Source organism: Theobroma cacao, chromosome 9 (assembly GCF_000208745.1).
Source record: "Theobroma cacao cultivar B97-61/B2 chromosome 9, Criollo_cocoa_genome_V2, whole genome shotgun sequence".
NCBI lineage: Eukaryota > Viridiplantae > Streptophyta > Magnoliopsida > Malvales > Malvaceae > Theobroma > Theobroma cacao.
Window position 1 is genome coordinate 9,532,180 of NC_030858.1, and position 16,148 is coordinate 9,548,327.

At 31.7% G+C, this 16,148-nt stretch overlaps 2 protein-coding genes and 1 non-coding gene across 3 annotated transcripts; 2 read left to right on the plus strand and 1 right to left on the minus strand.

The window, feature by feature from the left end:
* On the plus strand, nucleotides 1,500–2,358 carry LOC18589069 (glycine-rich protein 5). The gene has a single exon (XM_007013887.2). The coding sequence runs from the start codon at nucleotides 1,663–1,665 to the stop codon at nucleotides 2,083–2,085; it is 423 nt and encodes a 140-aa protein (XP_007013949.1). The 5' UTR covers nucleotides 1,500–1,662; the 3' UTR covers nucleotides 2,086–2,358.
* Nucleotides 5,205–6,009, plus strand: LOC18589068 (uncharacterized protein DDB_G0282077). The gene has a single exon (XM_007013886.2). The coding sequence runs from the start codon at nucleotides 5,305–5,307 to the stop codon at nucleotides 5,641–5,643; it is 339 nt and encodes a 112-aa protein (XP_007013948.1). The 5' UTR covers nucleotides 5,205–5,304; the 3' UTR covers nucleotides 5,644–6,009.
* On the minus strand, nucleotides 6,068–6,141 carry TRNAI-AAU. The gene has a single exon. It is a non-coding gene; the product is annotated as a tRNA-Ile (tRNA).

The window sequence follows — 16,148 nt, forward strand, 5'->3', positions numbered from 1 at the left end:
GCGTGTTGTACATTATGGGCTAATTGTTTTTGGGTCTCGCTTGGCATTACATGTATGGCATGTAGTGTGTAAACCGCATACTCGGCATGGCATATCGTGTAACAATGTGGCTTTAGGATTTATTCATGGCATGTAACAAATAAGTAATTACACTTGGTGTGTAAAAACATATATGCATGGCGTGTAACAACATTTTACTTGGTTTGCATAGTGTGTAACAATAATAATTTTCTTTTATCTGGCATGTTACACATTATGGGTTAACTGTTTTTGGGTCTAGCTTACATGTGCATAGGTGTTATGCTTTGCAAATGAAGTTTAGAGAGTATGATAACCTTGAAACTTCGCTTGTTGTGTCGAGGGAGAAGTAAGCCTTCAAGGTCTCCATTAACACCCTCTGTAAGTGGTCGCAATTACAGAACATAAACAAAATGCTCCCTTAGAAAAGGGAGTATGAAGCAGTGAAGCGTACATGCTTCGATATGCTGCTGAACATCTATCCACAAAGCTTTTCTTGCATTAGTCTCATGCAGAACATCATAGTTTGTCGAATCACTAAACCAAAGGCAATGGACCATGAGTTATGGTTTGTCTGCAAGTTGCACATGCTTTTGGTCGTCGTCCTCGTGGAGGCATCGATTGACTTGGAGATGATGCTGGATTTATGGATGGAACTGCAAACGAAGATGAACAATTTTGTTTATTACGCTCGTATCTCTTGCATTGTGAATATCTTTGTGGTTGATGGCCTTCCCCAGTCGATGGAATCCTTCTCCTCTTAGGCCTTCCCGCTTGACCTCGCCAAAGTAATAACAAAACGACAATTTATTTCAAATTGTGTGCGATGCCCAACCGATTTAATGGACCTAGCATAACCTCCACCAAAAAGATTGTCTTGTAGTCGTCCGCACAGATTTCAATGGCTTCACGTTTGCACTTACTGAAAAATCTAATAAACTCAATGTTGAAACGCAATATAAAAATTACGTTAATTACTAATCAAATAACATGGGGATGGGTCATGATAAAGTTTATAGCCTGCGAAAGGAGTGTGAAACATGAAGTTGGGTGAGCTATTGAATGGAAAATATTCAATTTATTTGAAAGAAAGAAAAAACACAAGAAAAGATGTAGAATGTAATCCAGCACTTGTTTCAAACATAAATATATGCATCTTTTTATTGTTTAAAAAAAAACCCCCGAGTTTGAGTCCGTCGCATTGTGACCAACAACCAGACCCCGCCACTACTGCTCCACTATGGGTAATGGGTCGGCAACATTAGGACAGTTGTCTCAAACCCAGTTAACAACTTAAGTTCCCCTTTGGACTTTGGCAGCTATCTCAGCCACAAGGTTGCTTCGAACGTAATCTTGGAGAAGCCGCATTATGATTTCCACTAATATTTCTTATACAAAAATATTTCTTCCACTTTACAATGCTTTAACACGTTTCATATTCAGACCTTACGCAGCATTTTAATGCTCAACGACTATAAATACCTTAACTCTCCTAAACTCCCGAACACAGCCCTCAGCCCCTGCTTCCTGTGGCTCATAGTGAGAATTATTCAAGTTTGCATTCACATTGACATCCGAAGTTAATTTCCTTGTTTTCAAGGCTTCTTCACTTTGTCTTTTGTTCCTTCTACTACATTGTTGAAAATGCCTTCTTTCAGGTTTACAGCTATTATGATTGCTTTGCTTGTTACTATGTCAGCTATTGTATCCGAAAGTCGTGTTGCAAGAAACGACCTTGGGGTGGATCTTGGTGGAATAGGAGTTGGGATTGGAGCAGGGGTAGGCATTGGCTTGGGAGGTGGGGGTGGTTCAGGATCAGGGGCTGGGGCTGGTTCCGGTTCAGGATCTGGAGGTTCAAGTTCAAGCTCTTCATCTAGTTCAGCCTCATCTTCCAGCTCGTCTGGCGGCGGGTCCGGTGCAGGTTCTGAAGCTGGTTCATCTGCAGGGTCCTATGCTGGGTCTCGAGCCGGCTCTGGTGCAGGTTCTGAAGCTGGTTCATCTGCTGGTTCCTCAGCTGGCTCTCGAGCTGGGTCAGGACGAGGCCGTGAGAGAGGCAACGCCAACTAAGCACTCTTTTCTGAAAAATGCAAAAGTGCAATCAAATAAAAAGGAAACTAATTACCACCTTGTGGCTTGTGCATGAATAAATGTGGCGATAAGTAGTTTTCTGTTAATGTTAGCCACTTAAGTTTAACTCAAGTGGTATTAAGAGGGATGGTGTTTCAATAGATATATAAGCAGTATTGTTATTCACTTGCACTAGTGTTTTAGAGAGTCTAAATTATCAATATTATTACTTCAGCCATGTCTTAATTACTTAGCATTAATTATTTGCTCATACTTTTCTTCTCTTGCTGTGGTAGTTGTTCATCATTTATACATATTATTTGAGATTCATATAACTCAATATGCACTTATTAATTAAGATGTCAAGCTGATATAGCTGGAGCAATTAATTGAGAAGTGAAGAGTATCACAAGAGAATTACCCAAAAAAACCAATAAGATATACTAATTATTTTGGAGGAGAAGAATTGGATGTTAAAAATCCCTGTCCTGTATATATGTTAACTAGAAACTATACAACACTAACAGCTTGGGTCGGAATTCAAATTCCTTCTTTCCTTTTCCCTCAAGGCTCATGGCTTACAAATTGACAAGTGTTGCTGGATGTCAAAGCTACGTGCTTTAGTGAAAGAAGGTGACATGGAAACCTCACTTTATAATGAAGCAGCCAAATTTCAAACGCACTGGTATATCCATTGTAGCAATAGAAAAGATACTAGCAAAATGTTGATATCTTATTAATTAGCTTTATATATGAATGAATACATGCATATATATCCTAATGTACCAAGGGCAGGAAAATCATAAACCTTATCAAAAAGGAAATGCATTTTAAAGAGATTCAAAACTTCTCCCACATGTGTAACTAGTTCGTTTGATTTCAATATATTAAGATGCAAGCCTGAAAGTTCATGTCAATGGAGAAATGACTGTGCATAGTGCTGATAATGAAAGAAAAGACCATTAAGGTTTGTTTTAATTAAAAATGCAGTTAAGCCATTTACTCAGCAAAGGTTCATCAGAGTAATCCTCTATACTTGGCTCAATGTTAGACTAAGATGTCAAAGGCAGCTTAGTTCAACTTACAGACTTTTATTTGTGAAAGACTTATTAAGACGTCTGAGATTGATCAACATTAGTAAAAGTAACACATAATTCATGCTAAGCATAAATTACAAGGTAAAAGAGTGGTTGGAATTAGACATGGAAAGGAAAGCACTAAACACATGCTAAATTAATTAAGTGGTCATTAAATCATCGGAGTTCTTCTGCTGGTTCTTGCCTTAACATCTCTAACTTTTGGCATCATGGCGATAAATGCGCATGCACTTATCTTGGGCTACAATCAGCCTTTCTCAGTCAATAAAGAGCTAGCTAACTTTTGTTTTCCTCCCCTCCTGAAAAATTCGTGAGCTAGCTGGCTGGCTGCAAATGAATACCAACCATATAATTGAAGAAGCTACCAGAAAATATTCTAGTCAATAAATGAGCCAATTCATACTCCACTTTGTTGAGTGGAGATCAACTGGGTCGGTGACATGAAAACGCGTGTCCAGAAACCCAATGATCTCCTCCTGTGTTTTAGTTTTTCATCCACCAGGTTCTGTCTATCAAAAGCCATTGCTACTTCAACTAATTATATACTACTTGAAATTTTATAATAAGTAAATTTCTCCACTATACTCAACAGTTCACCAACAAGGCAACAACTATATAAATGCCTTACTCTGCCTGTAATCTATCGCAGAAAACAAGTTCACATTTGCAATTTAATTCTGCTAAGTTACATCTTCCCAAGACAGTTTTGTGTTCCTCTTATCCAAGAGTACAACACAAACTGTTGAGATAAAACTAGCTTGAGTGTTGTTTTCTGTTTAACTAAGTATTGGACAAGTGTTCATTTTGCTTTGTTGTACTGGTTTGATAAGCCAAAGTTTTTGTTGCTGCTACATGTCCTTGAACGTGTAAGCATTACATGCATATCTTAATCTTATGTTAAACACTCGATAGTTTTGTACAAGTGTTAACCATGCATTTCATGTATGTATTCATATATCTCTCTTCAATTAATAATAATGATTGATGTTAACCAAGTTCTTTTATTTTTTGTCTTCATTTTTTTTCTCTGAATGCTTAATACATCTGTTTTGATTTAACTATAACATTGTATCAAAGCAATAACCAATCATTGAGTCACTTAAAATACTTATACACAATCTTAAAATCTCATCTTCCACCTACCAGGATCTAACTTCTTTTCAAACAATGTCAACTTCAACCTCAACTGTTACACACAATCACTACTTACATTTGATGGTTCAAACTATCTTGTTTGGGCTGTCAAAATGAAAGCATTTCTCAAAGATGTTAATCTTTAGAATGTTATTGAGTTCGAGACTGAATTACTAGTGCTAAAAGAGAATGCTACGCAGACACAAGTGAAGCAACATGAAGAAGACATTGCAAAGAGATATAGAGCTCTGTCTTTCATACATTCAGCTATGTCTGAGTCAATTTTCAACAGAATAATGGAGTGTGTGACTACAAACCACTCTCGAAGCAAACTTGAAAATGAGTTTTTGAAAATGACGTGTAATAATAGTATTTTTTTTTTTAACATGACATGTAACAATTTAATCATGACGTATAATATGTTTTTGTATATAGCATGTAATATCGTATAATTTCATTAAAAATAATTTTATCCAATTTAAATAAAAATAGTAAAAATTATATAAAAAAATTCTTTTAAAATATCTTATTTTTAAAGATTATTTTTAAAAATATTCTTATAATACAAGCCCATCATTCCCCACTATGGTAAGTGGGGATGGATTCATCGTTCATGGGTCGGCGCCTTCTCCATGATAAGGTGTCCAACCTTCGAGTCTCCAAAAAGAATCACCACAACTACAGAGTTCGCAGCCTTTTTGGCCACGAGAAATTTTGGTTCAACCAGATTTCAGGAAATTGTCCACATCACATTTCTCAACAAAGCAAAGAACATGCGCCTCTCCACTTCTGTCTCGCTACAGTCTACACGCTAACTTCTTTTCATGCACTGTCCTGTACTACCAACTTCACTACATACACTGCTATAAATAGCTCTCTCACTCAAAGGGTACCTCCATTCTTCCCCTTGCATACATATCTATGATCATCTAGTTTCTCCAAGCTTGTTTGATCATTTCCGGATACCCAAGGTTGGCTGGTTTCAACAATGACCAAATATTGGAAGTGTTTAGCTCTTGTTTCATTGCTAGTTTCAACCTGTGCCATGGTTTCTGAAAGCCGAGCGGTAAGAAAAGACCTTGGCATAGACCTGGGAGGGATTGGGCTTGGTTTGGGTATTGGGGTCGGTCTTGGACTTGGTGGAAATGGTTCGGGCTCCGGAGCAGGTGCTGGCTCAGGTTCTGGGTCTGGTTCTCGTTCCAGTTCTAGTTCTAGCTCATCTTCATCAAGTTCAAGTTCTGGTTCAGGCTCCGGGGCAGGGTCACAAGCGGGTTCATCAGCTGGATCTTATGCTGGGTCAAGGGCCGGGTCAGGTGGAAGAGGCTAGACTCCAGGTCCAGAAATAAGGAAGATCTTGAGCATCCAGTGCTTGTCAAACTCAACTGGGAAAAAAAAAAAGGTCGGAATTGCAAGGAAAGTTTTCTAAGTCGTCACCACAATTTGAATATAAATTAATAAATAGATGGTGACTTTACTTTCTTTCTGCGTGTTGGTCGGAGTTTTGTGTCAATTGTTATGGCAAAAATCATTGTCTGCCCAAAATCTTCCTTTCCAGTACTCTTTAATTATGTGTCGCTGCTATTGCTTTAATTTGTACTATTATCCTCAATCCGTTTATGACAAAAGGCAGGACCAAATCTCCATGTTCAAACAAGACAGTTTGGATTTATGGACTGGTTGAACTCATAATTTATTTCCAAAGTTTCTAACTTTCATGCTTTTTTGCAAGTATTGAATGAATAAAATAAAAATGGCCCATGCAGGTCTCGAACCTGCGACCTTCGCGTTATTAGCACGACGCTCTAACCAACTGAGCTAATAGGCCAATTGTTGGTTATATATTTTTGGTTATTTTCACCACTATAGCTATCATTGCATAATTTTCTCTGATTCCCAACTGGACGAAGAATTATAAATTAGTCTTAACGATTTAATGAAAGAAGAGTTTTTAGATTTTAGCTTGAGCTTTAAGTCAATTGCAAATTATGGTTGAAGAATTGTTTTTTGAAAAGCCTTGATGAAAAGCACTTTTAATAGCAGAAACAAACCTTAGCTTGGATTGAAAAACTTTAAATTCGTTCAAGAGAGCAACTCTGGTTCCAACTATAGATTTGTAACTCAATTATAATATCAGACCCAATCTAAGTGATTTTTCTTCTTTTTTACCTCGATTTATTTGATTGTTACATTATGAGAACCGGTGGCAAACGGACATATTCAAATCGGGTCCTTTTCGTTTCCAATTAAAATAGAATTAATAACTAAATTTTGTATTTTAATGTTAAATATGAGTTGTTACAAATTTGGATCAATCTTGAGTGTGAATAATTTTATATTCGTATCATTTCAAATTTTGTTTATATCAAATTTAAGTTTTTATGAGTTATATTTTTGAGTTTTTTATAAATTTAGATTTGGTCCGGTTCAAGTTTAATTTTTTCCAAATTGGAGATCATTTTGTCATCTCTAATTATAAAAAATTAATCAGAAGTGGAGAAGGTGGGGTGGAGCACATTAAGATTAATGAGCATAATTTAATCCTTTATAAATCTCACAACACGTATAAGTTCTAGGTTCAAGTTTCCGTACAAGAAAGTTTAATCTGGTTTTATATTGTTTGGTTTTGTTTATTTGTAGAGAAATGATAAAGTGTTCAAAAAAGTATAGTTCGAATATAAAACATTAAAATTTTTTATTTTAAAATTTATATTATTTACAAACTCTATCATTACATTATTTTTGTCATTTTCAAAATTGAATCATTTAATAAATCCTTGTTTTATATCAATCGAGTTGTTTATTAATATGCTTTATTAGAATTTAGATGTACATAAGATATAGTTGTTTGATCGTAATAATACTTGTTAAGATAATTATACAAATGATCTAATTAGAGTTATTATACAATCCAATTACCTAGTTAGATTACAATATATAAGTAGATTTTAATTACAATACTGTTTCTTAATTAGTTAGAGTAAAACTATGACTTGCATATGATATAGTAAAATTTAAATTATCTATGATATATATTAAGCTAATCCTATTTATAATTCCCTAATAAACTAACAGTATTATAGTATAACTTTAATTAAATAATAATATTGTATAATAATCTTAACTAAATAATTTATATAATTATTTTAAACCGTACTCAGTTATAAAGTAATCTCATAAAAAAAAAATCTCAGGATGTAGAGTTGGAGATAAAGGCAAGCCACAAACCCTCCCAACAGAAATGACAGCCACAAGTCAGACGAAGTCTGATTAGATAATCACCTAAAATAATCCAATTCAATGGCCACTATGGTAAGTTGGGATGGCATATGCTATTTATTTTAATACTAAAATTATGTGCAAATCAAGGCTCTACAGCATTTCCCCCTTCCAAAGTCAAATAGGAATTTATATGATTAAAAAAAGAAAATTTTATTATATAAAAATAATTTATCTTTTTAAAAAATAATGAAAATTCCACTAATAAAAAAAAAAACTATTTCATTTCATATGAATGCAGACTCAACCAATAAAAAGTTTAGCCCAAAAAGGCAGAGAGAATTATTGTTCGGCTGGTAAAAATTAAGAATAAAGGGCCTAGACCCAAATACTAGCAGGTCCAATTGGGGTGCCGTACATTAAATAACTTCAATTCATTTTCTGTCCAAGAGAAAAAGGAATGGAAAACTAGTGGCGTGATATTCATACCGTTGTAGTACATATGGTGAATAATTAAGGTCCAACTCAAGAAGTTAGAGTTCTTAATTAATTCAAATTTGAAGATTAGAGTGGAATAAATAAAATAATGGAGTGGAAAAAAATACATTTTTTTTAATACACTTGCAATTAAATAATGTTGGCTTCTTGATTTTCTTAAGAATTAAGATGGGTAGTGAGCATAGGTCGCAACGTCAATAATACAGTTTGACAGCACTAAGGGGGACCGTATTATATGAGCATTCGTGGATTTGCTGCAACTTTTGACTAATGAAATTAAGTACAATCACGATTTCTTTTCGTAATTGCGAAGGTATTTTATACCAAAGAATAAAGTGTATATATGGTCATTATCAGTACTAATTTACTTCATCTGTAATTATTGACAATTATTTATTACTACTCATTTTGTTTCTGGTTTCTTAAGAAAAAGTTCGTTATTGATAACTACCCAACTTAATAGTTTCCAATTTCGTAAACAAAAAAAAAATAATGACTTTTTTATATAATTCAAGACTTAAATACGTACAACCATTTTAAAGATACACAAATTAAGTTTTTTATTTAATAATAGGTTTTTGAATTTTTAAATTCAAAAAAACCGATTCAATTTCTCTTATTCTAAAATCATGAGTAACGATACATCATGTAACATGTAACATGTAGTAATAGAAACAATGAGCTTCCTTGATTAAAAATGAAAAAAGAAAAAAAAATGAGGTTGGCCAATTGTTAGATGCTTTTGGTATATCATATGAAGCATCAATCAAGATTTGAATGAGATGTTACAAATAACAAGTAATATTGGAGATGAGCATGGCTAACTTTAGGGGTGAGCATCGATCGGTTTCGATTTCGGTTTCGATCGGTTGGCGGGTGGATGGGCATGACTGCATTGGTAAGTCAGAAAGTTTTTCATTGTAGTGAGAATGCAAGTTCGCTACAGCGAGAAACAAGGCAGAATTAACAGAAAGTTTCTCGCTGTAGCGTGAAAGAAGGCAAAATGAACTTCAGTTAGAAAGATTTTCGCTATAGCGAGAATGCATTCTTACTGTAGTAAAAAGCAAGATATTTCATACTTGTAATATTAAGTCAGATGGAATCTCGCACAAGCAAAAGAAAGATATTTTACACAACACCAAATCAATAACTTATTTTTGTAAAAGAAGCAATAAATACCATATATTAAATTGGCTAACAAGAATATTAAACAAAATAGAAAAGATAAGAGAAAAAGATTTTCATAAATTGTACATAATATGCAATGTAATTAATTTAAATTAGAGAAATACAACATAAATTAATAAATTGTACATACTACAAATTCATAAAGTTAGAAGTTACACAACCAAAAGTGAGACAACATAAATTACTAAAATTCAAAATATAGATTTGATGGACCTCGGAAGCTCGGACCTCTGACTCCAATGAAGCGATTTTCCAAAACATGTTCCTAAAAATATTAAAATATAAAATATTTAGTATAAATGATTGTGTTAAGATAATCTAAATAAATTATAAATGTAAATATGCATAACACTTATGGATAATATTACTTGAAAAATGAAAATAGTCAATAGGAATAACAAGTTACTCAGAGTCAAAGTTAGACCCAGCATCAATCTCACGTATGGGCTTTAACGTGATCTTTGTTAAATCTAAAAAATAAAATAACAAATATGGTAAAATCTTTAAACAAAGAACTAAAGAAATAAATTGAGAAAAAATGATACTATATTATGGCAAATTAAACAAAGAACTAAAGAAACAAAAATAATTACCCAAATCAAGTTTATCGAGCTCATCCAAATCATCCTCAAGCTACTCTAGATCACCACATGCTTTTCCATTTAGCCAATCTTGAGCACAAATAAGTGCTTGCATGATCTTATGAGTCAAAAAACTCCTATATGCATCAAGAACACGTCCACCGCTACTAAAAGCGGATTCTGAAGCAACTGTTGATATGAGAACCGCCAATACATGACGAGCAATAGTAGCAAGTAGGAAACCTATATTGATTGAGTTTTCACCATAAGAGAACATCAAAGCCAGTATCCTCGCTAGCATCATCATCCAACGGCTCAGATAAATATTTATCCAATTCTGATTTCTGCTCCTCTAAGCCACTATTTAACCAATGCCTTTTAAAAGCACCCAATTTTTTTTTTTTGTAGTTATTGGGTCCTTGCCACTCGAAACAATAGCACTACCATGCCCACTTTCACTACCGATGACTTGTCTCATTGATATTTGAGACACTTGACCACTTTCACTAGTATGAGATTAAGGTTGGGGTTGCAACATATTCTTATAACATTGAAAGACCTCATCCATTGTTTTTCTCACAAAAAAAAAATTAACAAAGATTGCTCGGGAGAATACATATCTTGCAAAGTAAATTCAACATAAGCAAGTTTTTTTCTCAGATCAAGAATCAAGGCAATGTACAACACCAAATTCATTTTTTCCACATTCCCCCAATACTTGTCAAATTTAGCTTTCATTTTTATTGCCATAGACTTCAAATCAACATCATCACTTTCTTACCATTCAATCAAAGTGCCATACACATCAAAAATATAATCAAGAAAGGAATTGGCAGTGACATAAGATGTACTTGAAACATTCACAGTCATATCATAAAACTCTTTCAAGAAAAGAGAAATTCTCTTAACAGTTGCCTAATCAATATCATCAGGCACCCCATCTCCATTCCTCACTAGTTCACTTCTATAACTACTATCACAATACTTAAATGATGTAAGAGCCCTCTCAAATTTCACAGCTGTATCTAACATCAAAAAAGTAGAATTTTATCTGGTGCATATATCCAAACTCATTAAACACTTATTATCTACTTATGCACTAGTAACACATTCCTTAAACTTAGCTAATCTAGAAAGAGATTGTTTAATATATCTCACTGTTGATCTAAAACGAGCAATTGAGTCATTGATATCCTTTAACCCATTAGTCACAATAAGATTAATAATATGTGCAACGTATCTCATGTGAAAAAATTTACCTCATAAAATACTAGTTCCAACAACATTAAATTTTTTCTTCAAATGTCCTATTGCAACATCATTGGAACTAGCATTATCAACAGTATTAGAAAAAATCTTTTGAATCCCCTAATCAACCAAACATCTATCAATTGTCTTCCTAATAGCTTGACATTTATGACTAATAATGGGACAACAGTTCAAAATCCTTTTTTGTAACTTCTAATCTTTATCAATAAAATGAGTAGTCAGACACAAGTATTTAAGTTTTTGTACTAAAGTCTATGTGTCTGTGGTGAGACATATTCTACCAGGACATGATCTCAAAAATTTTCTCATATAAGATTTTTCATCAGCATATATTTTGTAACAATCCCTAGCAACGGTCCATCATGATGGTATACGAAATCTAGGACATACTTCCTTCATGTGTTTCTTATACCCTTTTGCTTCCACAAATTTAAAAGGCAACTCATTTATAATGATCATCTCAGTTAAACTCTTCCTAATTGCATCCTGATCAAACTTCCAACTACCCAAAGACCCATCTCCTCTTGATGAAAAAACTAATTCCATTTGATTACTCTCTTCACTAGCGTAGAGTATTTTCAACTTCGAACAAACTTTAACATGATTATTTAAAGAAGATGTTCCATTTTTTTTATATCAGCACATAAAACCATATCACAATGACTACATCTAGCCTTATGGTTACCTTTGTCATCAACAAATTTGGTGAAGTGATCCCACACAAGTGATGACGTATTTGATGGCTCCTTTTGCTTCTGCGGTTTAGAACTTATTGCTTCACTTTTTGCATTGCCTTCAATAACATTTGCATCAACTTGAGGTGAAGATGTTAAGTTATTAATTACTAAATTTACATTTTCTTCAATTTTATTTGACATCTATAAAAAAAAATAATCATCATATAAGTAAATATGATATGCCAAAGTGAAGAAGAATAATAGATTAGTAGTACCATACATAAACAAAAAAAAAGCAAAAAGAATATTGAAAAAATGTATATTTCATTATTAATATTAATATTGTAAGTATTAATTATGAAGATTAAAAATCTCTTTCTAAGTTCTAACCCAAACCATGTCATTTTCTAATTGGTCATACTCTAATAGAGAAATGTATTGGTTGATATCCCTTTTTTTGTTTTTTGATTAATATCTTCAATTTGTTCTTTGATTGATGTGCCCCTTATGTGACTCATGTCTCCTTTCCATAATAAGAAGGTGAACATGTGATTTTTGGGTCATATTAATTAGCAAAAAAATTGACTCTTATACACATGTTAATTTTTGGATACATAGAACTAACTTAATGCGGGTGTGACATGAATTTATTTGTCAAAACCTAAACATTTCTATGATTTATTGATTAAGGTATTTAGGAATTTGCAAATAAAACAAATTTTCTTGGAGAAAAAAAATATTAATGCAAGCATCAATTTGGCCAATAATAGTATATTATGAATTAAATTTGGTCAATGATAGCATGTTAAGAATTATATAGAGACTTAGACATGAATAAAATTTTTTTATTATTTATGATCTAATTAATAATCACTAAGATGATTGTACCACATGCGTCTAGATTGTTTTAATCCATTTAAAAATTTAATTGAATAAATTTTTTGGGAATTCAAATTTTGTGCTTCAAGAAACTTAAATCTTTCAAGGATTTTCATATAAATATTGTTATCAAGTAAGTCATATAAATAGGCTGCAGCTACATTTATTAAACGCATTTCAATCTTCTCATTTATTGCCAAACTAATTAATATAGAATTGTAATTGCATCTACCATAACAAAATATGTCTCACAATATTAGGTCCTTGGGTTAAACTTTGTGCGATAAACCGTGCTTTATATCTCACAATCTCATTTTTCTCGTTTCGTTTTTGCACAAATACCCATTTATATCTCATTGGTTTTACACCATTTGATGTATGGACTATAGGTCCAAAAACTTCACGTTTTGCAATTAAATACAATCCTTTTTTAATTACGTCTTTCCACATTGACCAATTATTTCTATGTTTACATTTTTTAGTAAATATAAATTCAAGATCCTCGTTTTTCATTAATAATATTGAGTTCTATATTAGATACAAAAATATCGTTGACATTTATTTCATTCCAATTCCATCTTTTTCGATTATGACATAATTGATTGAGATCTCTTCATTTTCAATAATTTTAAGTACCTGAATTTCTTCTGAAACTTTCATCAATTTATTTCAAGGGTCTTTTATAGAGTTTCAACTTCCTTTTTCTGACAATCTTGAATATTTGCTCTCTTTTTTTGTAGGATTTTATCTTTGGAGAATATTTGCTCTTTTTCTTTTCAAGGATTTTATCTTTGAAATCAATAGGTCTCCATGTTTCTAGTGTGCCTTGTCCTACAAGGACATCAATACTAATAGGAGCATTTGCAGCTAGTATATAAGATTTAATTATTCTCTTTAGGTCAACAAATACGTCTGATAACTGATTTATTATATTTTACAAAAAAATGATCTTTTGAACTTTAAGTTCATATTGATTTGTGCTAGGATCAAAACTAGATAATGATAATTTATTTTAAGATATTTTTTTTCCAACTGCTTATTTTTTCCCCTTAATGTTGAAAAAATTGTTTCATAAAAATGACAATCAACAAACTTTGCAGTAAATAAATCTCTTATTCAGGGTCCTAGATATTTAATTGTAAATGGAGATTCATATCCAACATATATTCCTAACCTCTTTTGAAGACCAATCTTTGTGCGTTGTGGTGGAGCAATTGGAACATATACCACAAATTCAAAAATTCTTAGATAGGATATTTGGTTCTTGACCATAAACCAATTATATAAGGGAGAATTTATAAAAACTTGTTTGGCATGATGTATACAAATGTTGTTGCATCCAAAATGGCATGCTCCTAAATAGAAATTGAGAGTTTAAATTTCATAAGTAATGAGCTTGCAATCAGTTGGAAGTGTTTAATAAACTATTCTGCTAAACCGTTTTGTGTATAAACATAAACAATAGGTTTTTCAACATTTATTCCAACTAATATGCAATACTAAAGGCTTGATATGTAAATTCACCAACATTATCAAGACGAATTGTCTTGATTACATAATCAAAAAATTGTGCTTCCAAACAAATGATTTGGGCAATTAATCTTGCAAATGTCAAATTGCAAGTTGATAATAAGTACACATTGACCATTTAGTCAATGCATCGATTAAAACTATTAAACATATAAATGGTTCATGGTGGATGTATGAATCAACATATAACATTGAATATATTTAAAAAAAGTAGGAAATTTACTTTTAACTTTAGCTGGTGATAGCTTTATAATTTATTTGCTTTAAGTGCAAGCAATACAAGAATATTCCATTAGATTGAAAAATCTTTTAGTTTTTCAATGAATGATCACATTAATTTTCAATTATTTTTTACGTCATTATTGATCTAGGATGGTCTAATCGATCACGCCAAACTTTAAAATCATTAGTAAACTTTTGGTTTACTATGAGTTTCAAGTATTCTAATATTTGTGTAGTTTAATCCAGTGAACAAAGCGAGTAATTATTTTTTCAACACATACTTCCTACTTGAGATAATAGATGTAATATAGAGGTATTAAGTATTTTTTTCATTTATTGTCTCAATATGATATCTATTCAAACGAATATCTTTAAAACTTAATAAACTTTTTTGAGACTTAATAAAAAATAATACATCTTTTATTATAAAACTTTGTTCCTCAAGGTAGTAAGAGCTCTTTCGGAGCCTTCAATTAATCTTATACTACTAGATTTTTATTGACATTAGTCTTTTTTTTTCATTGTCAAATGAGAAAAATATTATTGTCTTAAAATATAGTGTGTTGTAGCAATGTCTACTAGACATATATTTACATCATATATCTTGGATCCAATAATATGAATATCCATGTTTTTCTTCAATAAAATAAGATATATACAATAAAAAATTTACAATTTAATATGAAAGAACATTAAATAAATAATTAAAACACATAATAAGAACATATCATTTAACTATAATAAGAACATAGTAAAGTATCTTCATAATATGGTTATATTAAAATATACTAATTACTATTAAGTTCATTCTCAAATGATCAATTCCTTTTTCAGGACAAAAAAATTAACAATGAATATTTCTATTACCAATCATATAATCAATTCCTCTTTCAGGGTAGACAAACATCTTGATGTGCTACATCAACTTGGCTATGGTTAAAATTCAAGATATACAACAAGTACATGACAAATGTCTTTCATGTCACATCAATGATAACACGTTTTCTATATTTCTTTTATTTTTTTCATTTCTATCCTTTTATTATTTATCCACTTTTTGTGGGTTGAAAGTAGTTATCTATTTTTGGTAAGTGATCTACTTATGATGGGTTATTCATTTTTAGTGGGTTAGTGGGTTAAAGCATCCATCTACTTCTAATGGTAAAATTATCCATTTTTAGTAGGTTAAGGCATCTGTCAACTTCTGATGGTAAAATTATCCATCCACTTCTGATGGTAAAATTATTCTTAAAATTAAAATAGTGATAGTGTAAATTATTATAATTATTAAATGATTTTACATTCACTTTAAGAAATGAATGGATTCATGACTATGACCATAATTATCAAATGATGTCGCATTCATTTCAGGAAATGAACATTCATGATTTTTCATTAATAGTTATATATTAGCAATTTCACTTTCCAATCAAGTAACATAATGTAATATATACTACATAATAGCAAAATTCATATTAAAGTTGATTTTTAGGCAATAAAAATATTAAAGAGACATTAAGTCATTTACTTGATTTGTTACAATAAGAAATTAAAGACCAATCATTGAAATCCTTTTAAAGCTTGGAGATAATGAAAAATAAAATAATTTAAAAACTTGAGAGATCAGAGATCGTACTGATAACGTGTTATGAAATAAATCTTAAGCGAATAGCTATAGAGAAATATAAAAGAAAAAAATATTTAAATGGAGAGAAAAAATTTAAAGGGAGTAAAAAGATCTTATTCAAGTATGTATCTATAAATGAAATGAA

Excerpts from the sequence above, each read along its gene's own strand:
- LOC18589068 (XM_007013886.2), top strand. The coding sequence starts at position 5,305 with ATGACCAAATATTGGAAGTGTTTAGCTCTTGTTTCATTGCTAGTTTCA.
- LOC18589069 (XM_007013887.2), top strand. The coding sequence starts at position 1,663 with ATGCCTTCTTTCAGGTTTACAGCTATTATGATTGCTTTGCTTGTTACT.